Here is a 25,891-nt window from a genome sequence, read left to right on the forward strand (position 1 = left end):
CAGAAGGAAGGGTTCTCAGTCCAGCTCTCGGCTCTCAAGAATATCCTCGACCGTCGTACGGGCCTCCCCTCCAATATCACCTATCCGTGCCCAGAACTTGGAAAGATGCCGCATCCCAGAGTCACAGAGGATTGTGACCACCGTATGTCCAGGGCCTAATTTAAGTGCCGTCTGCAGAGCAGCGACACCTTTGTGTTTGGAACAATCAGCTGAGTGGGAACCACAAAACGGAACCTGAAAGAACTTACAATTGACTGCGCTACTGCTCCCCACAAAGATGCCGTCCCTCTCGACTAGCAGCCGCGCCATATTCATGGCCTGCTGATCGTTCACCTTGACTGCATCGTCAATCAACACTCTCCCCTGCTCAAAGTTCACCGTTGACCGGGTCAGCCCGATCCCTTCCACAATAGTATCGACTTGATCTCTTCTCCTTGTTCCCTCCTTCTCCAGCGAGTGAAACATGACACCATGTTTGATCTTATTGTACAGACCCGAACCGAGAGGATCTGCAAGGACAACTTGAACGCCTGGTAGCTTTTCCTTAAGATAGGTAGCTACGCCTGAAATCGTTCCTCCTGTCCCTGCGCCTGCGGTGAATGCATCGATATTGCCCTGGCATTGAGCATATATCTCTGGGCCTGTGCCTTCGTAATGAGCTCGCCAATTCGCTTCCGTTTCAAACTGGTTGGCAAAGTAGCCTCTGCCTTTCTTCTCCGGGTTGTCCGTGTGTTCTCGCGCAAGATTGCGGGCACGGTTGACAAAATGCTCTTGATCCACTATCGGCGCAGGTGGGACTCTTTCGACAACCGCACCGAGCTTCAACAAAAGGTTGGATTTTTCATGCGATTGGTCATTCGGCATGCATATGTGGGCAAGATAACCCTTTGCGCGGCATAACGTGGCGAGAGATATCCCTGTTGACCCACTTGTTCCCTCGTAGACGGTATCTCCGCTATGAGGTGTAAGTAGGCCTTGACTTTCCGCTCGAGTGAGGATTGACAATGCGACGCGGTCCTTAGGTGAGCCTCCGGCACCGTTCAGGTGTTCGCATTTGGCAAGAATCGTGCAACCCGTAAAGGCTGAAAGTGAGGGAATGACGATAAGAGGTGTTGAGCCTATAGTTGATTCTATACCGGTACCGATCGGTGGAGGGGATATGAGGCTCACTCCCTTGAAGTCTATGGTCTCTTCCGCCTGGCCTTGAGAGTGAAGAGGCCGTGGGTGCAGCGATGACGAGTCATGGCTGTGGCAGAATTGGCGGAGCTGATCAACGATGATAGCAATGGCGAGGCCAGAGGCAATACCAATGATCAGGGGACGGTCTGCCCATTGCATAATAGTGCTTCGATTGTTGCAGATTTGTTCAACTGGTAAAGTTTTGAAGGTCCTTTGCTCTCTGGCTGAAGACGTAAGACAGCACAAGGACTGTCACCTATGGCAGAGTACCGGTAATCTCTTCCCAAATTCCCAACTCTGGTCGTGACGCCAAACGTCCATATCTCGAAGTGCAGGGAAAGGCTCTATATTGATTTGGCGCATTTCTAGAAGACGAGCAATGAGGTGCTATGAGCCTCCGTAGAACCACAAGCACTTTAGCACTCAAGATTTAATGATCCGCCGTATCCAATCGACCTATACCCAATATGGATCTTTAGAAACTCCTCCGCGTTTGCTTTGGTTTCCATTGACCGGGCTCTGGTTCCTTCTGCTTCGTCCTGATCTTTGTCTACAGCTGCCCGAGCGCGGTTTTTCTGTTAGGAACTATCTCCGCCCCTTTCCCCGGGTCTGGAGCCCCTGATGGACTCGCCCATCCTCACCCGCATCTTTCAACAGCTGTTCACGAGACCCTCGCGGAATTGTCTTCGACTGCAATGCGCTCGCAGACGACCGTCTCTTTACCGCCCAGCTCCCTCGACCCAACAGCACCGAACATATGCACTTCGCCGCAAGCAAGATGATGCGGAAGGAGGCAGCTCGTGGCAGCAGAGGATCGATGCCTTCCCCAAGGACATGTCGAGGCAGCTCAAGGAATACCCCCGGGTCACAGCGCAGGACTTGCGGCATAGGACTCAGCGACCACGGCGAGTCAAAATGCTGACGAGAGAATTTATTGATGGTGAGGACAGACATGGATGTGGAGTGTCCTTGCACTGACACGAGGCAGACAGCCTGTACAACCCCAATTACGGTTACTTTACCAAGCATGCGACAATCTTCAATGCGGGAAAACCCTTCGATTTTGCATCCATCAAGGACGGCGCAGAATTCAATCGTCTGGTGGATGAGAGCTATATCGAGTTCGAAAATGCTCTCGACGAGATCGAACCGGACGAGACGCGACAACTCTGGCATACCCCCACCGAACTATTTCGACCGTACTATGGTGAAGCTATCGCGAGGTATCTGGTCACCAACTACAAAATGACCCTGTTTCCATACCATGATTTGATCATATACGAGATGGGTGCAGGGAACGGGACCTTGATGCGAAACATACTCGACTATATCTACGAATACGAGCCGGAAGTCTACAGTCGGACGCAGTTCAAGATAATCGAGATCTCGGCCGCTTTGGCCGAGTTACAGTTGACCAGTCTGCGAAGGTCACCCTATGCTGCAGATCATTTGGATCACGTACAGATCCTCCACCGATCGGTTTTCGACTGGAAAGAGTACATCCACTCCCCTTGTTTCTTCCTCGCCCTCGAAGTCATCGACAACTTTGCCCACGACTGCCTCCGCTACGACCCCGAAACAGAGCAGCCGCTGCAAGGCAGTGTCCTCATCGACGAGGACGGAGAGTTCTTTGAATTCTACGACCGTAACCTCGACCCATTAGCCCTTCGATATCTCCAGGTGAGGGAGCTCGCCGCCCGCTCTCCCTTCGTCACTCCTCTCACCCAGTATCCGCGACTCTTGCGCCAACTCCGGCATTCGCTGCCTTTGTCGCCCAACCTGACCAAGCCCGAGTACATCCCGACACGTCTGCTCCAGTTCTTCGACATTCTGAACCAATACTTCCCCGCCCACCGCCTCGTCCTGTCCGACTTCAACTACCTCCCCGACGCCGTCCCGGGCCTCAACGCCCCCGTCGTGCAGACGCGCTACCAAAGACGCAACGTGCAGGTGACCACGCCCTTTGTGCACCAAGGCTATTTCGACATCTTCTTCCCCACCGACTTTACTATGATGGAGGACATCTATAGGGCTATCACGGGCAAGCTGACTAGAGTCTCGAGTCACAGGCAGTTTCTGGAGAGCTGGGCCTTGGTCGAGCAGACCGAGGTCCGCAACGGCGAGAACCCCATGTTGGCGTGGTATGCCAATGCGAGCGTCATGACTACTGTATAGGCGGAGTTTGGCGGCATACGAGATATCAAAGAGACGTTGGAGCACGCGAGCGTATTAGGAGACAGGATAGGTGTGCACATGCGCACCTCAATCCCCTTTTTATAGATGGCCGTAAAAGAGAATCTAGAGTTTTGCTTCTAGTTCAAAGGATTCGCCGTCTGAGGCTCAATTTTGTTTTCCGATCATTATCGGGCATTGCCCCAGTTGAACGTTCGTAGGCTTGTAAAGATTTCTGGTCTACCCTTGCACTCTAAAAGTCCGACCACTCGCAGTCTTCCTTTCGCGTTCTTCCGTCTCCGGTCGGGCACGGTTGAGGACTAAAAAAGGCGGGTTGTCAGTTCCAATTGAAAGTCCTTCCTGCGGATATCGGGGTTTGGATTCCAGGGCTCACCTTGCAAGAAATCGGCCGTCCGGCGTCTCATTCTCGAATGGATGTACGCCTTGGAGGCTTTGATGTGGTAGTGGAAGTAGTCGCGGAAGGTCTGGATGTGGGAGATGACGTCGTCCCGTCGCTGACGGGTGAGGTGACGAGGGAATAACACTATCGTTGAATCAGTTTTGGGTCCTTGGGGGGTGAGGTCTATCTCGCAGAAGGCAGACGGGGGTTGGTTGGGTTAGGTGGCATACCAAATGTAATAAAGCCCATTTCACCCTTCTCGCCCGTCTTCCCGACACCCCTCAACCCTTGCAACTCCAACGGCGGATCGCTCCGGAATAGAACCTGGGGCGCATTCTGGATGGCTCTCCGTCTGGCGTCTACAAACTCCTGCAAAAACACCTTTGCAAAGATCCTGTCCACGGCGTCCGTGAACATGGTGGAAAAGATGACCGTGACTCGATCGTGGCTGGCTTTAATATAGATGGCCTCTTCCTCGCGGTAGTGAATCGCCATCACGTCGCCTCCTTCTTTGACGCCCTGCGGGGCCGACTCGGACGTATATTTGCTCGCCTCTTCGGCCAATTGCGCGAACTCGTCAAACGCCTTCTCGAAAGGCGCGGCCATGACGTTCCGCTTGAGCAGACTGATCCGCCTCACCAACACCTCCTTTTCCTCCGCCGTTGGCGGCAGATTCTCCAGGTCGACCAGAATGCTAAAGTCGTAGCCTGCTTCCGTGCTCGTGATGTAGTTCCCATATTCCCTCTGCAGGACCTGCTCGGCCCCGTACTGCAGCAGCTCGCGGTAGCATTTGATCGAGAGGGAAATGAGTATCTGGGTCTTGCTCGTGGGTGTGGAGATGTGGAATGCGACACCGTCAAAGTCCGAGACGACCTGGTCAATGGACGTGGGAGGGGCGCCGGAGAAGCGTTCGGTCAGCAGGGATTGGATGAGGACATTCTGGTAGTCGAGGAGGAGCATTGCAGGAGTCGGCGTGGGCTGCTGGCCAGCAGCAATCAGAAAGGGGAGAGGTGTGTAAGAGTATCGTGCTCAGATTTGTGTCGTCGAACGCTATCGAGGTGGTGGTAGGTAGTGCGGTCGTGCCTGTTTTGAAAGGTGCAATGAGTGGAAAGCAGCGAGTGCGGGGATTACGCCCATGTCAGCGGCGGAATTCCTTGGCAGCATCAAGGCGGCGAGGGCGGTTCGAATAGTATTACGAGGCCATGAGGCACTCCAACACCCGACCGCGATTCCCGTCGCTGCGGTACTTTCACGCCGTGTCCCTTCATCCTCTCACAGCCCTCAATTATCTGTTTCTTCAATAGCTGCAGCGAACACAACCATGACCCTTTTTCTGAATGCTACGTATATTGAACAGAAAAATTTGGGGCACGACGATTGAAAAGCGAAGCCAGGATAGAATCGTCTTATTTCATATCATTATCTAGACTTACACGAGGTCCAAATCGATTCTCTTCCAACGCCCCTTTATGTTTCGCGCGTCTGCTATGCTTGGGTTGTATCGTTGTGATACCCGGCAACGGCAAAGAAAAAAATAACAAAACCAAATAACGCCACGAAATTTCAAAAAACTAGATCACGCCCGACCCAAACACTTCAGTATGGATCCGCTCTGGGGGGACACCGAGGTCCTCGAGAGCCTTTTGATGCAAACGCATAAACGGGATCGGTCCGCAAATATAGTAGCTCGCGCTGGGTAGGAGGACTTTATCCTTGATGTCTTCGAGCACGATGCGGCCAACAAAGTCGTAGTCGACGCCTTGACGGTCGCCGGCCTCGGTTTCCTCGTAGTAGATGGCCTTGGACACCTGGGGATTGTTCTTAATGATGCGCGCCAGATAGTCCTTCATGGCGTGGACCTTGCCGTTTCGGACCGCGTGGACAAAGACCACTGGCCGCCTCGGGGCGCGCTCGACCAGAGTTCCCAGCATCGACAACATAGGAGTAATGCCCACGCCGCCGCTGATCAGCACGACAGGCTCTTCCGAGTCGGCGACGTCCAGAGTGAAATCGCCAAAGGGGTTGCTGACATCCAGCTCAGCACCCTCCGGAAGGCTCTCGTGCAGGATATTGGACACTCTTCCAGGTGGTGCAGGGCTTATACCCGCATCTCTCTTGACCGAGATACGGAAGTGTTTTCCATCATCGGTGTCGGAGAGACTGTATTGACGAGGCTGATAGACGCCTAGCTCTGGCAGGAAGACCCTCACTGAGATGTACTGGCCAGGCTTAAAGTTGGGTAGACGGCCTCTGTCCAAGGGTTCTAGGTAAAATGAGATAATCTCGTCGCTCTCGGTGACTTTGCGTGCAACTTTGAATTTCCGCCATCCTACCCAACCGCCAGGGCTGTGATCGGCCGATTCGTATAGGCTGCGTTCGACGTCGATGAAAATATCAGCGAGTTGTTGATAGGCCGCGGCCCAGGCGTCCAAGATGGGCTGGGTGATAGCGTCGCCCAACACCTCTTTAATTGCGGCAAGCAGGTTTTCCCCGACAATGGCGTACTGGTCGGGCGTAACCCCGAGACTGACATGTTTGTGGGCAATCCGGGAGACTGCACTGGTCAAGGCTCCCAAGTTGTCGATGTTGGCGGCATATGCCCACACCGCATGTGCAAGGGCGGCAGGCTGTGTTCCCGTACTCTGATGTGCAGAGTTGAATATGTTGCGTAGTTCAGGGTGGTTATTCAGCATGCGTTTGTAGAAGTGGGAAGTAATAGCAACGCCGTGTTCAGCCAGAACGGGCGCAGTAGACTTGACGATCTTTTGGTGCTCGGCGCTCAACTCGTGCCTTTGACTTGGAGGCGACGAGGACGGCTCGGCCGAAATGCCATCTGGCTCATTACCCTGTAGCGACGTAGAGAGTTCGGTGGAGGTCAGCATCTTGGGCTTTGCTGTGTTTTGGGGATTCAGGCTTATTGCTTGTTTATGAGTGTGACGGGAGTGGTTGAGTTAACTATCAAGCAGTCAGAACCAACACGAGTCTTAATATATGTCATTCATGAGGCTGCTTCAAGGAACGGAGATCAAACGAGTACGTAAACACAAACAGGCGACCTGTCAGGCCACGTCCCACATTGAAAAATGTGCGGCAAAATGAGGTTGAAAGTCAGATTTACAGAACTCCGCGGGCATGGCAATGAAGGGACATTTGGGCAGTAAAGCCTGTCGAGGGCGGTCTCTCATTGAGTCCTTCTCGGCCGTGCATCAAACAAGTTCTCAATAATTCATGGCCATTCGTTATCACCTAGCAATGAGATGACCGAAAAGCCGATAGAGTTATCAGGTCCTGAATTGTGATGGAAATGCATGTGAAGGTGTGGACGAAAAGTGAGGAATTCAACGTGGCCGCGGAGAAGCCACTTCACGAGGCTTATATATCGCCATTTCCAAGACTAATATTATTTCATCCCTCATGCCACTGGGCATTAGCTGAGCCCCATTTAATGGCCTGACCCCATAGACCCATTATTTAACGAGGCTTTAATTCCTACAGTGTTTGTAGCAGATTAACTTTTATATTTGCCGTATTCCTGACCTCCCACCCGGCCTGACCCGAATGCCTCCGCCAATAACAAAGTAACTATTGGTGATATTGCGTTCTTGGGCATCGTATTCAATTTGAAATCCATCATAGCTTCAGGGGCATTGAGGTAAACTTAGTAGCAAGCCTCGGCATATTTAAGTTGGATCTTTTGACGTCCACTGGCTGTGTTGACGCCTTTCAGCGCTCCATGCAGTCTTGCCGAAGAAGATGGAGAGCATATTGAACAAGGAAACTCTCCTCGCAAATCATGCATTCGGTGCTCTAAAGATGGTTTCTCGCGATGGACAGTTCCATCTAAATGCGTGAGGCGGGCAGGGTCAAGATATGTCCAGACGACTAACAATGTATGACGCGAAAGAGACCTGGTGTCTAATCTTTGTCTCAAACAGCAGAAAGCAACTTATCATTCATTAGATTCCCCACTGCAAGCCAATAACATCATCAACTGCCTCAGTGCTCATGGCTAGGACCTGTATTTCATCAACCCATTCGCACAATCAACAAAATTGATGGTCAGACCAAACTCAATCCTCCATCTTGACATCCTGCTTCGCTGAATTTCCCAGGTTCTTCAACAGATAACTCCTCTTAAAGTAGGTGTTCGGGTGCACAATCGTCTCCAGCTCGGCCGGGCCCCATATACCTTCATCTTTGACCTTCTTGATCTCTTGCTTGTGTGCCCACTCGAACACACGGTTACAGGCGATATGAAACCTCTTCTTCTCCACGTCGTCCTTGACACCTCTCAAAACCTCTCGATCGTGGACTCCCGTGGCTTGTAGCATGGCGGTAAGATTGTCCACGCTGAAATGTCTATACGGGCAGCCATGGGCCTCTCCCGTGCCGGGCGGATGTTCTGTGAGTATCTTCTGGCACGAGTACGGTGAATATCCTCGTCCACGACGATTCGCGTCGCCACCGACATCGCCGTAAGCGTGGCGGACATTGTAGCGGTATTCCTTGTTGAATTGGTCGTCAGTAATGAGTTTGAACGATTGCCTCCAGAAGATAAGGCAGTCTTCCAAGCTGAGCCCAATGCCCTTGAGGAACAGTGTGTACTGCAGACGTCCGTAGTGCTTAAGATGGTTATTTTTTCGGAGTGTGTTATGCAGGTGTTTCATGCAAAGTGGGAAATGCTGTGAGAGGTTGTCAATATTGGCTGCAGTGATGGCGGCACCGGCGAGCGAAGAGTCCGAGTCAGAGAAACCAGCATCGGGAGTGGCAAAGTTTTTGGAAAGGTGGTCGAGGATGGGAGAGAGGCGATCATCTTCGTCCAATCTGGGTAGATTGCGGGCCGTGAGCTCGAGACCTTTGTCTAGCCGGCTTGTGAATTCGGTGAGCACCATGCTGGTCTGTTCGCGCATCGGAACATATGCTTTGCCTTTCCGAACTAGGACTGTGCGATGCTCGACCAGTTCTGGCACCCTAGTCCAATCCACTTTGAACCAGTTCTCTCCTTCGAGGCGTCGGAGGCCCGGCGTAGCGGACAGAAGTTGCTCACCCAAGGCTCTCTTTTCTTCCTCTTGGACCACTTCCCAGTCCATGTTTAAGCTCTCGACAAATGCTTGACGTTCCCGTGTGTCGTCAGACTGAAAGCGGAGTCGGAACAGCATGGTCTCGACTCTGGCGAAGCGTCTGCGGAGGTCTTCTGTTCTGGAAAAGGCAAGTCGGAGAATATAATGGGAGTAATGGTCCTTGCGTCTTTGATTCTTCAATTTTTGGTCGACAATGCCGCCGGCAGCTGCTGAGTTGGAGGAGAGCGGGAGGTATTTTTTGAGCAAAGGTTCAAGGTGCGCTGACGTCTCTTCCGGCGATTTATTTCTGAACGAGCAAGCCTCGATCTCCGCCAGTACTGGTGCCCGGTCAGTGACAATATATTCTATTAATTTGCTGTCAACATACTCCTCAGCCTGTCGATAGCCCATATCTCGAATTCCTCCAGGCTGATTTCCTGCGTGGGAGGAACATCGTAGAAAGACAGTCGGTAGGGATAGTCGTTCTCTCTATAGGATGCCGTAGCAAACTGAGTCTTCTTGTGGTCGATGCGTTTCCGCTTTGGATCGAATCGTGGCTCTGACCGCATCATTTCGTCTGTTTGCTAGGTGGTCGAGATGTGGCAAAGGTGATGTTGGAGGATGTGAAGATGCAATGAGCGCGGGGGAAGAAGACGCGTTGAGACTCGCGGATTTCGACTTGACGCGTCGCGAGGCTGCACATGGCATTAGACCTTATGGGGCGCCCCGGGATCGGAAAATCTTTCATGCCCACGTCAGTACAAGCAACCTGCGGTGCCTGGCCTGAGCTGTTACTCCCCATCCTGGGTATTTTCGAGTACTCGGCAGTAGCTAACTACCGAGTAGACCCAAGAGCCTTGACCCATCTCGACGAAGCCTTATCATCAACATTCTGAACTGTATCAAGAAGAGTCCCTCGTGTCCGCCGCTACCATTGGTACATAAGTCCTTTGCACCAAGTGCGGATTTACATACCCGGTGACTTGAATGATCGGCTCTGCGGCAACACAATATTGGGTGAGCAGAAACTTCTTATCGGTGCATTACGGCCCGAGTCTTCAAATTTATTGGGCGTTTCCCCCACGATGCCAACTTCTTCAGCTTACTCAACCAAATTTCGGCCTCCATCGTTGGGTGCGTAGGTGCCTCACTTACCTACCTAGGTAGTTCAGGTTCTCCTCTTTCTGAAAGCTGCGCTGCGGCACTCTTTTTTGTTGTTCTCCTCTCTCTGGAGGCACATTATCCTGGTGTGCCAACGACATCTGCTTTGGTCTTCTCTCTTTTCCGTTTACTGCGATAGCAACTCTTACCTCCCCCTCTAGGCGACATGACGGACACTTGATACGGGCGGCACTGCCCTATCAGGTGCGCCCAGATTCACGCGTCCGTCGTCCGTTCCCTTCCCGTTCATATTACAATGACTTTCGCAACCGCCCCTCGGAAGCTGAAACGAGCTGCGAGGATCATTTTAGTTGGCGCTCCAGGAGTTGGAAAAGGCACACAATCTGAAAGACTCATGAAACGCTTCCCACAACTATGCTCGATTGCGACTGGAGATCTGCTACGCGAAAATGTCAAACGGCAGAGTGCGCTGGGTAGCTATATACCTGGCCTTTGTTCTAATCTACGGCTGCTAATTAGACCGATGTAGGCCAGCAAGCCGAAGCCTATATGAAAGCTGGTGGCCTTGTGCCTGACCCCTTGATCCTCAATCTCATCCTCAACGAACTCACCTCGAGAAAGTGGCTTGACACATCCGACTCTAATGAGAATATAATCGCAGCTCTCGGCAGGGGAAATGGCTCTGCCTCTGCGGTTGTCCGCGCATCCAATTCGCCCGACACCTCGTTCATCCTTGATGGCTTTCCCCGTACTGCTACTCAAGCCAGAGCTCTGTCCCACCTGTTACCCATCAACCTGGTGTTCCAACTCGTCACACCCGTCGAAATAATCTTGTCTCGAATGGCAAACCGATGGACGCACGCGGCATCTGGAAGAGTGTACAATGTGGGGTTCAACGATCCTCAAGTTCCTGGCAAGGACGATGTCACAGGGGAGCCTTTGATGCAAAGAGATGATGACAGCGAGGCCACATGGAGGAAACGACTCGCCAAATTTGAAGAAACGAGTCAGACTTTGTTAAATTTCTACCGAGAGACGGACTCGAGCCTGGTTGTACAAGTACAGGGAAATAGCAGCGACGAAATCACGCCTCAGATCTTTGCAGAGGTCGAGGGAAGATTTGGATAAGACAATAGAATATAATTTCGACTCTTGCAAGAGAAAACTTCTGTAACCTCGACTGTGATTTTCCAAAGCCCATGGAGCTCAAAATGAACCCTAAGCCCCGGACGCCCAGCCAGAGGTCATGCATGTGTCAATCTGCGCTCGACGCGAAAACAACCTCAGCACGGAAGAATGCTCGAGACTGGCGATGTAAGTAATGCATTTTGTTGTCGGCGGTGGATATTGGAAAAAGAGAAAGATGTCAAGGCAGAAAACAAGGAGGTATTAGTGATAGTGCGAGGCTCAAACAGGAGTGCTTGGCGTGTTTGCTCCAGTGTCATTACGCTCTTATCCTGATACAAGCAACGCAGTATTGCCTTGTGCCTCTACGTGATATTGCTAGCTGTTAGCATACAATAATGTACCCAATTGTAACGAACTCCTCGCTTGTGGGTTATCAAACGAGAGCCACATACTCTGTATTTCGAAGGCAGCAAGTTTCCAAGTTTCAGGAGTTCCTGGAAGTGGCTGGGTCTGATACTTTTCTTTATCTGTTAAAGTTCGAGCTTTTTACATGTGCGCAGGCTCCTTCAGTACCCAGCCATCCCGCCTCCGAGACTCGTTATCATAGAACTCGGAGACTTGGATTGCCGCTCGATTTCTTTTCTCCGCACCAGGCTGCTCTCATCTGAGACCGTGGTGACACCAAGTCACTAACACAACCGGGCTTGCCGACAAGATGCAGCATCCAGCCGGAACCTGGTTGCAGTTTACCGCAGGGTGCTACAAGCCCCTTGCACAGAATCTGTCGAATTCCACCTTGCGCCATTACCCCGGTTCCATTTGGAAGGTGCATGGGCCGACAGTAGAGGGACACGATGGACTTGACACGGGCTGCCAGTTTCGTGACTTGGGGAGGACAGGAAGCGGTAGAGAAGACAAGACATTCGTGTCACATCCAACGAAATGTGGCTTCTCCTCCCGTACCTTTTTTTTTCTTCGGCTAAGACGTCCTAGGGAAGGAAGGATGGCGGTCCACGTTTTGCCCCTTAGCTTTCCCCAGAAGGCGGTCCATCCCCCCGCCCGAGTATCGTGGCTCAAGACAGAGACACTTTGGTCTAATTTTGTAGCAAGCAACAACACCTTCGAGTATGTAGCCAGAGTGCTTTTCTCACCCCCCTTGTCGCCTGTGGGCGGTGAACGCTGGCTGCCTGCCTTTAGTCTTGATTCCTCCTTCGTTGATAGCTTCTTTTCTTCTGCATTGTCACGCCGCGAGGCAAGAATGTGCTGGTGATCAAGTGAGCAAATAGCATAGCTGACTGGAGTCTGGCGTTTTGGGATGGGAAGCTCCGGCTCCATTTAGGCACATCACGATGCACGATCGTCCCTCTGATGCTCATATTAGCATCCCTTGGCCTCCACTGACTCCTCCACTTGGCTCATTCGGCGCCCGCTTCATCGTCATCACTAAGCCCGAAAGGCCTGGAGGTGGCACAAAGGGCGCCTGAGGGAATGCAGCTGGGCGCGAGCCAGGCTGCGGTAGCCCAGCCGTAGTCCGGTAAAAGAGCCAATGAAGCTGATACTTAACTCTGTGACACATCCAGCTGTGGGCAACTGACACACCAGACTCGCTCCGCCCCCCAAGGCTGCTGAAGTCCTTCAGGTCTTGAGGCCAGTCACAAGCCGCCAGGGGGCATCCCGCCGACCAGGGAGGGGCATCGCGGGCTCCATTCTCGCAAGCCACGCCCACCCTTTGCGACGGTTGGCGTCTAACGAGGGCAAAAGGAAAGAATCGTGGTTGACAGGCCGTAAGAATGGGTAGAGGTGGCCGGCATGAGGCGTGAACGAAAAATTCCTGCAGGGCGGGAAGAGAAGTTGTCGGATCTTTCAGAAGTTGATGTCGATTCCAGGTGTATCAAAAAGGCATCACTTTCATTGCTTCAATCAACATTCTTGCGAAAGTACCTCTGCGGATATCAAGCGGACCGTTTAGCATCCCTTAGTTCACCCTCTCCCTCCATTACGCTTCCCTCTCCGCCGGGCTCCATACCTGCTCTCTAACTCCAAAAAAACAACATCACAATCCTGGCCGATCCGCTGCCCGCCCTGATTCTCGTGTTCGCAGCCCAGAGATCAAAGATCGACCGACGAGCTGCTCCTCCCTCGACGTGTCCCTTTCCTGCCTATATCGTCCACTCACCTTGCATCTTACTATCTGCGGATCCAATAGACATCTGATACCTGGTGTCAACGAGCACGGGCCCGAAGCTGGTCCCGTTCAAATTCCTCCCTTACATACTTGACCTTCCAATCCCCGAGTTGTGGATGTTGTCTGCAACACCTTTTCATCCATGAACGGGCAGAGATTGGCGCGCAGGAGTAAAACTGGAGGAACACAATGAGCATCGGGGATGGGAACAAGAGCAGGCCCAGTTGCCTTCTTTCATCTTCAAGTGACTTGAAGTTGTCAAGACGACCACCTACTGCATTTGAGGCAGGCTGACTTGAGCTGTCGCTGCCGCATTTCTACAGACGCCAGAAAAGCAATTCCACACTATTCCTCATCGAAGCTCAAAGGTCACGAACACCCTGGATACGATGCTTACAGCACCTCAACGTTCCCTGAATATGATGGATCCCATCAGAGATCCAAAAATCTATCAACGCCCACCAAATGGTGCGGCTCCTCGACAATATGCCATCCCCGCTAACTCGAGTGCCCTTGGACATGGACGGTCACGTTCTACAGGACTCAGCTATGCTGAACATGAGATGATTAGACATCGGAAGACACCCAATGGCGGGAGGTTGTACGAGCCAGATCCAGCTGCATTAGACAAGAGTGTGCAATTACCCGCGTCAAAGCATCTCATCCTCGCTTCATCGCCAGCATTTCAGCAGCCTACACCTTCCTTCGCCGGCTCGTCACCATGGTTAGACACGAGCCGTTCCCAGCGACCAGACCGTTTTGACGGGACAGATATGGGAAGAGATGGAAGACAAGAAATACATCCTCAGCCATACAGGGCCTCGAAATCATTGCCGTTTCGCCCAGCTTGGGACTTTCCTGGCGGGTTAGATTCCATGCTCAATCAGACGCTGCCAATACAGCCAACACAGAGGTACTATGTCCAACCCGGCTCGAATATCCCCACCGTCCTCCCCGCTACCCTTCAATCCCAATTCGGACCTACCGCATCTGCTGGGCAAGAGTTATATGGGCCGTATTGGCCAGATGGAACATACAATCCCTATCGTCCAGCTGCCATTCGAGACAGTCGTTTCTTTCCACGAGCCCCGACTGAAAGGTTTCCTTTGGATCATCACTTCGACCACTTTCATCCTCTTCGAAAACATGGCCGGTTGCCAGTTGCGCCAAATGACAGTTATCTGCACAATATGTCCCAGCAGATGCTGGGTACGCCTATGGGATTGGTTGAGTCGCCCTCGTCCAAATGGAATCTTCACCAGAATGCTTTCCAGGGCCCACAGTTCCCGTACACTCATCCTTACTCGTTACGTGACCGTGCAATAGCAGACTCGATAGCTCCTGTGACCGGACCAACACTTGTATCTCTTATCCCTGGTCCTCGTTCAGAACGCATTGCCTTCAGAGACAAGACCTTCGCCTGGGCCAACAAAATTTATATGGATCTTCTTCAAACAATCAGGTCTTCTTCCAAGGAACAGCGTTCCGGCACACATGCTGCCTCGGGCATGAGGTCTGCAATGAAACCCGCCATTTTCCCCAAACCACCCGTTAGATCTGGATCACACTTCCAAACGGAGTCGAAGGACCAACCACCGTCTCAGCGGCGGGAGGCCTGTCCCAGCTTTTTGGTAAGTGGCGGCGAACAGTCCGCGTACGAGATTCCATCCCGACCACAGACTGCCATATTCAGAGCGCCCAAAGCGTTGACCGCGCAAGAATTTGGATCGTTTCCGAATCAGATTGAGCCCAAAAATATCTCTCGACAACAGTATGAAGTTGGGCTTCCAACGCATGAGATGAGGCAGGTCAGCACCAGGGTCAACAACGTGCAACAGGTGTCCTTCTTCGAATCGGCAGCTACTGCACTCCAAACCATGGAATTGCTATGTCAAGAAGCGGATGTTCCTTGGGTGGACGGTATGCTGTTGGCAGGGTGTCTGGCTTACGGCCTGGGCAACTACGTCAAAGCTGAGGAATGGTACAGGGCAGTTTTGAGACAAGATCCCAGCCACATTGAAGCCATGTCTAACCTGGCAGCAACCTGCCATGCGCTCCATCGCCGTGAAGATGCGCTTAAGTATTGGTCAGATGCTGTCAGCTTACGACCGAGCTACTTTGAGGCCGTGGAACATCTAATCGGGCTGCTGTGCGCTAGCCATAGGGCCAGGGAAGCTGTCAGTGTGATCGAGTATGTGGAGAATGCACTTCGGGTCCGGGGTGAAGATGCTCATAACTCTTGGGCCGAATTGAGTGACGCAGAAAGCGATACCAAAAGCCACGCTTCGAGTATCAGCACCGTTGCCTCATATGACAACGCTCAGTATGACTACGACACCGATTACAGCCAGAATATCTCGGTCGTATCCGAGTCTCAGCCTCCTGGCTACGGTTCGAGCGGCTATGCAATCGCTGGGGCGGACAATGGACGGATGCTAGCTCTTGTGCATGCCAAAGCAAATATGTTATATGCCCTCGGCCAGAATCACACCGCCGCTACAGCATTCGAGGATGCCATACTAATCTCGACAGGACGCAGGAAGCAAGGGATTAGAGGTCTGATTGATGATATTTTGTCGGCTTGTCTGTGCACCATCCGGGATCGAGAGTATGTCCGAGCAAAGCTTGAGAGCAAGGAACCCATTTTGCTGGCTCCCGAGCACGCTGAAGCAACTGCCAGACACATGTTCCCACCAGAAGGCAATCTTCCTGGTCTAGAATATGTCTCGCCGCCCTTTGCAGTACAGGCTGGAATCTCCACCACCAGTAACTGCCTCCTCTCGCTCGCCAAGATCTATCAGGATGGGATGTCCAATGCGACCGAGATTGGGAGCCTGAAATCTCCGACGACAAGGGAGATCCTCGCCCTGTACTACTTATCCTTGTCTCTGCAGCGGAGTCCTTCAACGGCGAACAATGTGGGAATCCTCCTTGCTAGCGTTCAGCAAAGTGTACATCCCGACCACCTCGCCGATTCGAACTTTTCCCAGATCTCCAACATACCAGGAGTTGTTGCGGGCACCGGCGTGTCGCTGGCGTTGATGTATTACAACTACGGCCTCAATATCGACCAGAAGCATGCTCATCTGTTCACGAACTTGGGCAGCCTGTTGAAAGATATTGGCCAACTTGGCGCTGCAATCAAGATGTACGAGCGGGCGGTAGCATGCGACGGAAGTTTCGACATCGCGCTGGCCAATTTAGCAAACGCCGTCAAGGATCAAGGCCGGGTGTCCGATGCGATTGCCTACTACAAGCGAGCAGTGGCAGCCAACCCTGACTTTGCCGAAGCAGTTTGTGGACTAGCTACGGCCCTGAATTCGGTGTGCAGTTGGGACGGCCGGGGAGGCATTTGCGCAAATGACATCCTGCGCGACAGTGTTCATGTAGACGAGCGAGGAATGAAACAACCTCCGTCGCGGCCACACGGCTGGATCAACCGAGTGGTGGAAATCGTCAAGAAGCAGCTCAAGGAAGGGGAAACTTGGGGATGTGGAACACTAACCCCAGCAGTCATCGACTCATTGGCCTTGCAATTGACCTTGCACAAACAGTCGTCCCGGGACAATGGACGAAATCAAACACTAGACACTGTACGACAAGCACTCCGATACTGGTCCGGACAGAGATGGGAAGGATCCAGGATCGTGCGACTTGTTGAACGCGCGATCCGCCAAATTGGCTGGCAATGGTATCAGGACCGTTATGTACGTCGAAGGGAGTACCCGCCTCGAAAATACGCTCGACCATATCTCCCCAACGCGTTAACTGCGCCATCGGCGCCAACAGTGCTTCCCTTTCATACATTCACGGCACCACTCTCGGCGAAACAGGTTCGACAGATTTCACAACGCAACGCTTTGCGTATCTCTGTCTGTACTCTTCGATCCGCGTGGCTTCCAGCGACCGTTTTTCCACCGCCATCGCCTCCGAATCCTTTTCTGAATGTGGGCTATGTCAGCTCCGACTTTAACAATCATCCTTTGGCGCACTTGATGCAATCCGTCTTCGGGCTGCATGACCCATCGCGAGTGAGAGCCATATGCTACGCTACAACTGCCTCGGATGGCTCTATCCACCGTCAACAGATTGAACGTGAAGCACCAATCTTCCACGATGCGTCATCGTGGAGCGTGGAACGTCTTGTCAACCAAGTTGTGAAGGACAATGTCCACATTTTGGTCAACCTCAATGGGTATACTCGAGGCGCACGAAACGAAGTGTTTGCCGCCCGGCCTGCACCTATCCATATGTCTTTCATGGGTTTCGCTGGCACACTGGGAGCTGAATGGTGCGACTACGTGTTTGCAGACACGATCTCCGTGCCGCCGGACACACTTTCGCCGTGGCGACGGAATGTGGATATTGAAGATCGCCTTCGGGCGGACTCGTTGGTGGAGGACGTCGAGGACTGGGTGTACTCTGAAAACGTCATCTTTGCCCGCGACACGTTCTTTTGTGTCGACCATAAGCAAAGTGCGCCGGATGCCGAGAGTGGCCCTCCCAACAACAAGGATCCCGCCATACGTGGAGCAGCTTGGGAGCGCGAACAAGACAAGCGCTGGAAGCTGAGGAAAGAGTTGTTTCCAAACCTATCCGACTCAGCCGTCATTTTGGGCAACTTCAACCAGTTGTACAAGATCGATCCAGCCACATTCGACATGTATCTCCAGATCCTCAAGGGAGTTCCCAATGCAATATTATGGCTGTTGCGTTTCCCGGATCTGGGGGAGCACAACCTCAAGCGCTACGCAGAGAAATGGGCCGGCAAGCAAGTTGCTGATCGAATCGTGTTTACCGACGTGGCTGCCAAAGGGACTCACATTACACGAGCCGCCGTCGTGGATCTCTTCCTCGACACACCCGAGTGTAATGCGCATACCACTGCTGCCGACACAGTGTGGTCTGGCACGCCGATTGTGACGTGGGGCAAATGGAAATATAAGATGTGCAGTCGGATGGCGGGAAGCATTGTAGCTAGTGCACTACCAGAAGGGCGCGAAGGCGATGAAGCGCGGAGAGATCTGCTGGTTCGCAGCGAGAAGCAATACATTGACACAGCGATTGATCTCGCCCTCGACCTCAAATACCCATCGTCCGAGTCGAATGGGCAGAGAATGGGGCGTGGCCGGGGGAGATTGGTGGAGTTGCGGCGCATGTTATGGGAAGGACGGTGGTCCAGTCGGTTGTTCGACACGAGGCGATGGGTGAGGGATTTGGAAATGGCATATTGGTCTGCTTGGAGGAAGTGGGAGAAAGGCGAAGGTGGTGACATATGGTTATGAGGGAGACGAATGAGAGTGAGCTCTCAACGTGCTTTTTTTTTTCTCATGCAAGACTGAGCGGGCGATTTTACCAGGGATGTTGCTTCGCATGCAAGCGAGCTGGCGTGTTGCGGGTGGAATGGGCTGGGATGATTCTGAGACTTGTCACAAAGAACAGGCAGGGCGCCGAAAAAAAGTTGTCCACAATGCGAAGGACGTGTACGGGTGTCAGGGACTCAGGGACGGACGGACACACAGACAGACATGCACGATATGGGGTTTTTCTTCTTGCTTGATTCCTTTTCTTGTGTTAGGGCGGGAGTGTCTGATCAGGCTCAGCGGGCTGGATGGATGGAAGGATTAGGGAATGTCCAAGCCATCCGATCATCACACGGGATATGAAAGATAACTCTTTTTTTTTGACGACGTCTACGAAATGAGAAAGGACCAGCTTCGAGTATTTGGTGAGCTGGGGTTCTTGAGATCTTGAGTTCTGTGTTCCAGACATAAGGATGTAAGACTCCCGTCTATATCGCGATGAGGATACTGCGCATACCGAGTAACAAGTATGAGTATCGCTTGCTTTCCTCCTTTTCTCTTGTGGCGATGTATACTATATACATATATACCTAGCCAGGTACGTACGTACGTACATGTGTTCATTCATGCCGGGGGTTTCTTCTCTTCTCCTCTTCTCTTTATAACTTTTGCTTTCATCTCCTCTTTTTCCTCCCTCACTTCCCTCCTACATCCCGCCTCGTGCCTCGGGTCCCCCTTGAACCTTTAGCCCTTCCCTACCTGTGCCCCTATTCGTCCGTGGATGATGGATGTATGGGCGCAGGAACGCAGAACTCAGAACGCAGAGAAGAGACGAATGCTTGCAAAAGAGGAAGAGTAGAAAGGGGAAAAAAGAGAAAGAGAGGGAGGGTGCGAGAGATCATTGACATCTCTTCTGTTTCTGGTCCTCGTCCTCGTCCTACCTGTAGAGCTGGCTAGCCTGACCCGAGCTCATCCTGACCCGCTAAGTTGCACAAGGCATTGAGGCATTAAGGTATTGGAGACCCTGCAGGAAACTCGAAAAGAAGAAGGAGCCCCTTGAGTCACCGTGCCAGAACTTGTCGGTCGTCAGGGACTGGACTTGAATTTCAAGCCCATCCTCTCATTACTTTCAGATCAGGTCTGCTTGCCGCCTCTTCTTCCGGACGCTCTCCTCTCGACGCTCTTCTTCCTCTTGTTTGTTTTTTTGGCAAGATAGATATCTGCGTACTCGAGTGTCGAGTGTCGAGTGTCGAGTGACCGAGGCACGTTGATGTACTTGTACGGACAGCTGCCATGGAGCTATATTCGGAGTAGGTAAGCAAGTAGGAGAGGCTCATCTGATCGCATCGCATCGCATCGCATCTCATATTGGAAGATGGGCATTCCAAAGGGAGACATTGGGTCAGGTATTGACAGAATAGGATGATGTACTCGGTAAATCACGACCAGACCCGACCGGACACGACAAGGCCGATTGATCTATAGGAAATGCTCGACAAGTCGTACCTGGCTTGACATGACATGACATGACATGAAAAAAAAAAAGGATGTGGCAGTCTATCTAGGGCAGGGCAGGGTAGAGCAGAGGCGTAGCAAGCAAGCAAGGGACGGTGACGGGGAGAAAGAAAGCAAATGGATCAAAGCGAGGCAAGAAAACGCGATAGTTCTCACCTCCTCCTACCCTCCCGGCATGGACCAACAAGTTAAGTATTCACTTGTATCGCATACAAGTAAACGTCTCAAAAGGGTGCGAAGCCGAAGACGGGTACCCGACTTGGTAGTAGTAGTGGTGCAAGTAGAGAACCAGCAGAGGTTGTCAATGCTGGATGGATGGATTGATGGATTGATGGGCTGTTTGTTCTCCTCTCCCTCCCCTTCCCCTCCTTCGTCACCATCGTCCATGACGAGAGGAAAGTGCCACAACATAGCATGGCATGGCATGGCATGGCATGGCAACTATGCTATACCATGCCATGCTAGAGAAGGTAGTCCGGAATCCTTTCCCACCTTCCTCACCACTCCCTAAAGCTTCTTCCGTTAGCGAGTCGGCGGCGGAAAGCTAGGAGACGACGTTTGTACTTGCAACAGTAAACTGCGGAACAAAGCAGGAGATGTCTCGGACATGAATCGCATTCGACTCGGGTCCGGGTTTTTGCTCTTCTTCCCTCCCCAGTAACCAAGTAGGACCTACCTACCTACCTAAAAAACAAGTCAACATTTACTTATTTTAGGTAGGTAAAGAGAGACCCAGCTCCGCCCATTCCCATTTGTCTTGCCCTTGGTGCCCTTAATGGGCCTTTGGGTCTGTGCCGTGTGCGGGTCTCGTCCTTACTTGTTCCTTGTAACAAGTACCTACAGGTAAGTACCTTTTTTTGCTTTGCTAAAGGGGGTGAGGGGACAATGGTTAGTGTAGCATAGCATAGCATAGCAACCAACGCAAGTCCGTCATCGAGAGAGGGTGATGCTGGAGTCGGTCGATTCGATTCGATGCGATGCGATCAATGATTAAGCCGGTAGTGGAGCAAAGAGGGAGTGATGAGTGAGTGACTGAGACAAGGTCGAGCAAGATTAATCACAACACAACACAAAGCCTGTCTTTCTCCGTCTCCGTCTCTCCCATGGCACGGGTCCATCCATCCATCACTCACTCAATCCAGCCAGGTTGGTTGGGCGTGTTTACTCGTCCTCTGGCCATCTCGCCATCCCGCCATCGTGATGTGACACTCGTACCTGATACCTGATATCCACCAACCACCGGTGCTGACTGGGCGAAGGAGGAACAAACAAACGTTGGCAAATAAACTTGCAAGTTCCGCGTCCGCGTCCGCATCTGCGTCCGGTACAAGTGCCATATGCATGCACTGTAATATGTAGGCACTGTATGCACTGTACCTTGAAAAACGTCTTTGTTGGGCGTTTGGGCGTTGGCCGTTGACAGTTCCTTGTTTTTTCGAAGCCCTATACGGGGACAGTGGCAGAGTGGATAGCAGTGGATGGAGGTTTGGCGGTTGCGATTATTGAATGCAAGGCAATGCAAGGCAACGCAAGGAAGGCATGGCAAAGTTCTGACTTCTGACCAGTAGGGACTACAGTTCCAAGTAGTGACTGGTTGACTACTAGGGACTAGGTAAGGTAAGGCAAGGGAGGGAGGGGCGTCTGTCTAGACTGTCCGTTGCGTCTCCAAAGGCAAGGACGTCTCTACCTGCCTTGCTGTTGGTTGGTTGGTTGGTTGGTTGACTCTCGTGCACGGAGTACCTGGTCTGGTCTGGTTTGGTGGGTGGCTCTGACGGCGGCCCTGGTTCAGCTGAAAAGGATCTGCAAGGTGCCGAATCTAGACTAACCGCCCCCCTCTCCCTCCATTCTTCCATCCCCTCCAATGCCATACAAGGTCTGGTCTGGTCTGTGCAGCGCAGTACCCTACACATCTGCATGCACGCCTTCACGCCTTCACTCACGCACGCACGCATGCATATCCGAGGACCGACCAAATAGGAAGCAACGACACCGAAAAAGATACCTCTAACAAAACGAGATCGACCGATCTGGACTTGAGGAGTTTACTTTGGGCTTGATTAAGCGGTAAGCAGGCGAGAAGCGAGTTGTGGGAGGCCTAGTAGGGTAGTAAAGTATTCGTGGTTTAGTCCCTTTGCGAGATACAACTCTTCGCGGTCGGCAGGTAGCGGTGTATGCCCACAGCTCGCACGTCTCAAGCCTCCCAAGTCTCGAAATGGTTCCCAAGAAATATACTCTAGCTCTTTTCCAAGCCCTTACCTGCCTTTGGTGGACATATTATTAGGTACGAGGTATGTAGGAACAAGCCAATCTCGTATCGACGTTGATAACCGTCTCGCCGACAGAGATCCACAAAAGAGCGGAGTTTTGCTTGGATGGAGTGTTACACAAAGGTCTCCTTCGCAGGTACGGGCCCTGGAGAGAGTCGCATCAAGGGCAAACCCAAGGACCAATCATAAAGTGTCTGGTTGCGATTTATTGTTTCAACGCCTTTTTTTTGGCGACGACAGTTGTTCCCCGTCATTTATTGCTCGTCATGCTCAATCATAGGTCTTGTGTCGGGGTGTCTGGGTCTCGACCTAGTCTGCATCTGCCCGCCACCACCACCGTCACCAAGTCGAAGAGGAAGGTGGAAGAAGAGCGTAGAAGAGGGATCGACACACTCCCAACGGCCCAAGGGGGAGTTTCGTGCCAGAGGCTTTTCCAATGTGTAGCAGAACTTGTAGGATTGTCGAGATACCCGAGCTGACGCTTCGAGGACGATTGACTTCTTCGGATGCCGGAGTGCGGTGGGGACCATGTACGAGTATGGAGTAAAACTCGTATGCAGGGAGGAGCGACGAGCAAAGACGGCCAGGGCTAAGCTTCGCAGGCAGTTGGTGATTGAACGGGCATGCACCAAGCTAGTTGCAGTTGCGACGAAGAAAAAGCTCAACGACTTGAAACACTTCTGGTCAAAGTGGCCTTGTGATCAAACGATGTCGAGGGATGATGGGGAATGATGCGGATGGTAGTTACCGCTCTTTGCTCTCTGTGCCTTCGCTGACTGGCCGCGGCATTGAGGGAGCTTTCCACCTCGAAAGCATGGCGCAATGACTGGTGCCCAACATTCAGCAAAGTCCTTTGGAGTGTGTACATGTCGCCTTTGGCCTGGAATCAGCCATGATTGACCTCTCCCCCATCGATGACTCCCACATATCCATCCCTGTGTCCAGATAGGTGCTCTTGTTCCATGACAGCCGGTTGGAGCAAACGACAGAGTTTCAAGTAAGAAAAAGCGGGAAAGGGAAAGTCTCGCCATCCAGCTAGGTTGATGGCTGCGTGACGGCACGGTAAGTCCCACCGTTTTTGGCATCCACTTTTCTTGACAGGTTATTACCTTTTCTCCCCCTCCTTCTGTGGCCCGTTTTTTTGGCTGACAGCGGTAACGAATGCCCATGTAGAGGAGGGACTTGTCGGTGGGCACGATTGGGGGGTGGCAAATGTTGGAAATATTGGTGGTGAATTGACCAGTTTTGGACATCCGAAGACTTGATTTCTCAAATAGTCCCAAACGCTCCACGCGCAGATATTTGCTCTCCCACTGTACGACACGGGGCGGGTGGCTTGAGATCTTGACTGGACGGCAAGCAGTGTTGAATCTTGGTTGCTTCCAGTCGTCAGTCACACAGCATCTTTCATCCAGACCTTGTCAGCTAGTCGTTAGGTGTGCTTGTGGATGGAACGGTTTGGCTCAACGGGTGAAGGGGGGAGGGCCCAAGGGGGTGGCCAAATAGGACATGCATCTCCACTAATGACAAGGGGATAGAGAAGGGCTGCAGCAGCAGCATGGACTTTGGCAGAGCCATGCCTGTCCTATTTTCGGGGAGTAGCAGGAAATGCCCTGGTCTCCTTGTCGTCAATTCTTGCCGCTGCCGTGAGCCGAAGTCGAAAGGAGGCCTTTTCTTACTGGGTCGCTAAATCCTATGGGACGAGTGAGGCGGCAGCGTCACTGGCGAAAGCACCTTTTGTAGTAATGTTGAGACTGCCTGAAATGTGTTGGCAAGGACTAAGTCTACGAGGTAATTGTCGCCACTTGGGTGAGAAGGAAGGATCAATAGAGTATGCAAAACGGGGAGATTCCAATGAACAAGGACTGGGGGGGAGTTTTCAGTCAGATACCAACAAGGAAGACACTTTAGGTACATACTTGTACCGAGTCGAGTAAGCTCGTCCAAGCGTAAAAAACAATTTTACTTGCAAGTATTACGAGCGGAGGTACAAGGGGGCACCTCCTCCTCCTTTCAATCCAATATTGAATAATGATGATGTTCTAGCGAATCGGCTCGTGCATGTTTGTTTCGTGAATCGTGACCAGGTACGAATCCCTTGGCGAGGCCATCTGGAAGAAGAGCAAAGAAAACCAACAAACGAGCAGGTACCGAGTACGAGGTACTAGCACCAGCACCAACACCAACAACCAGCCCCAGCTAATAATGGTTTGTCGGCTGGACGGCTGGCCGTAGCATGGCGTTGGCGAGGCGAAAGCAGCTGGTCCAAGCTTCTACCTGGTGAATCGGTACGAGTACGAATATCTCCTTGACCACGGATCAAGATCTTGAGACGGATTAATTGTTGTAGGATAGTTATAAGTACAAGTATATACCCTCGATGCCTCTCGACGCTTTATTGCAAGGACAAGATCCTACGAGAAGAATACGAAGATCCTGACTGCCATCAAAGTACTTGTACGGAGTATACGAGTCCTCGTACAGACGATACGCTTAAATACTAGGCACTTGAAAAACGCCACGCCCCCAAGTCTCAACGGTGAACGGCTCGCCGACTAAAAGCCATGGGCTGGACAAGTGGAACACATGACCCTGGCTCGTCTGCCCGTCAATCTCGAGTCTGAAATTCGCAGACCAGGGTTAACCAACACCACTACCAAAAGGTGACAAGGGTCGGTTGAAGAGGGATTTTTCTAGTGTCGTCCTTGTCTCGTGGCAGACAAGAGAGACAAGAACGCCAGGATGCCCGTCACACCTATTTTTTTTTTCTGACTACCTACTTGGGACTTGGTGAGCTCGCTTAGCTGTGACAAATGCAGATCGAACCCGGGATTCACCATCCACAATCAGCCATTAATATTCGTTGGTGCAAGGCTGACAACAACTGAACATTGGCATTTTGACATTTGTGACGTTTGCCTTGGAGGAGAAAAGATCCGACGGGATCTGCAATGCAGTGCAATTGCGGTGTGTGCCTCGTATACCACCAGTACGAGGTACAGAAGGGTATCATTGCCTTTTTTTTCATGCTATATTGTCCCTACGGTATGAAACTCACTTGTGTACTCGGCACTTTGCTCGTCGACATCATCATTGTACTTTGATCCTGAGCACCAAGTACTCGGTACCTGTGCTCGCCCTTGTAATTTTTCCCCGTAAGTAGCCAGTACAGTCATCACTGGCTGGCTGCTCTCGTAGTCCTCGCGATGACCATCTCGCTTCAGACCCGTCGCGAAGACTACCCTGCTGGCAGGCAAAAGATCGCCGATCTTTGCTCCGTCGACAAAAAAACCAAAGCTGAAAGCTGAGTGGGTGGAGATACAGTTTTACAGTTGCTACAGTATGTACCCACGGAAGCCTCGGAGGTACAAGGAGAGGAGTACGAGGTAGCATTTCCGGGGTAAAAAGTTCATACGTACAGTAGTGCTCAAAAATATCACTGGTAAATATGCTTCTTCGTACCCTGTTCCCCTATGCTGAGTACCTTGTGCTTGTGCTTGTACTTGGTTGGACAATGTGCTTGGTAAAACTTGTTGTCTGGGAGAAAACACGAATAATAC

General features: G+C 52.0%; 7 protein-coding genes across 7 annotated transcripts; 3 read left to right on the forward strand and 4 right to left on the reverse strand.

The window, feature by feature from the left end:
- Window positions 1-15: 15 nt before the first annotated feature.
- AYO21_09985 (hypothetical protein) lies at window positions 16-1,338 on the reverse strand (the record flags this gene model as incomplete). The annotated part of the gene is made up of 2 exons (XM_022659911.1): window positions 16-188; window positions 249-1,338. The coding sequence occupies 2 exons, from the start codon at window positions 1,336-1,338 to the stop codon at window positions 16-18; spliced, it is 1,263 nt and encodes a 420-aa protein (XP_022507780.1).
- A 462-nt stretch (window positions 1,339-1,800) lies between these two features.
- AYO21_09986 (hypothetical protein) lies at window positions 1,801-3,354 on the forward strand (the record flags this gene model as incomplete). The annotated part of the gene is made up of 2 exons (XM_022659912.1): window positions 1,801-2,119; window positions 2,168-3,354. 2 exons carry the CDS (start codon window positions 1,801-1,803, stop codon window positions 3,352-3,354), a joined length of 1,506 nt encoding a protein of 501 aa, XP_022507781.1.
- A 237-nt stretch (window positions 3,355-3,591) lies between these two features.
- Window positions 3,592-4,711, reverse strand: AYO21_09987 (hypothetical protein; the record flags this gene model as incomplete). Its single annotated transcript, XM_022659913.1, has 3 exons — window positions 3,592-3,671; window positions 3,746-3,895; window positions 3,982-4,711. The coding sequence occupies 3 exons, from the start codon at window positions 4,709-4,711 to the stop codon at window positions 3,592-3,594; spliced, it is 960 nt and encodes a 319-aa protein (XP_022507782.1).
- A 611-nt stretch (window positions 4,712-5,322) lies between these two features.
- On the reverse strand, window positions 5,323-6,633 carry AYO21_09988 (hypothetical protein; the record flags this gene model as incomplete). The annotated part of the gene is made up of 1 exon (XM_022659914.1): window positions 5,323-6,633. The coding sequence occupies one exon, from the start codon at window positions 6,631-6,633 to the stop codon at window positions 5,323-5,325; it is 1,311 nt and encodes a 436-aa protein (XP_022507783.1).
- A 1,188-nt stretch (window positions 6,634-7,821) lies between these two features.
- Window positions 7,822-9,383, reverse strand: AYO21_09989 (hypothetical protein; the record flags this gene model as incomplete). The annotated part of the gene is made up of 2 exons (XM_022659915.1): window positions 7,822-9,149; window positions 9,200-9,383. The coding sequence occupies 2 exons, from the start codon at window positions 9,381-9,383 to the stop codon at window positions 7,822-7,824; spliced, it is 1,512 nt and encodes a 503-aa protein (XP_022507784.1).
- An 845-nt stretch (window positions 9,384-10,228) lies between these two features.
- On the forward strand, window positions 10,229-11,061 carry AYO21_09990 (hypothetical protein; the record flags this gene model as incomplete). Its single annotated transcript, XM_022659916.1, has 2 exons — window positions 10,229-10,406; window positions 10,463-11,061. 2 exons carry the CDS (start codon window positions 10,229-10,231, stop codon window positions 11,059-11,061), a joined length of 777 nt encoding a protein of 258 aa, XP_022507785.1.
- Window positions 11,062-13,635: 2,574 nt separating this feature from the next.
- AYO21_09991 (hypothetical protein) lies at window positions 13,636-19,408 on the forward strand (the record flags this gene model as incomplete). The annotated part of the gene is made up of 2 exons (XM_022659917.1): window positions 13,636-18,453; window positions 19,352-19,408. 2 exons carry the CDS (start codon window positions 13,636-13,638, stop codon window positions 19,406-19,408), a joined length of 4,875 nt encoding a protein of 1,624 aa, XP_022507786.1.
- Between the last annotated feature and the right edge of the window lie 6,483 nt (window positions 19,409-25,891).

This window comes from Fonsecaea monophora, assembly GCF_001642475.1.
Source record: "Fonsecaea monophora strain CBS 269.37 chromosome Unknown Scaff107, whole genome shotgun sequence".
Lineage (NCBI taxonomy): Eukaryota > Fungi > Ascomycota > Eurotiomycetes > Chaetothyriales > Herpotrichiellaceae > Fonsecaea > Fonsecaea monophora.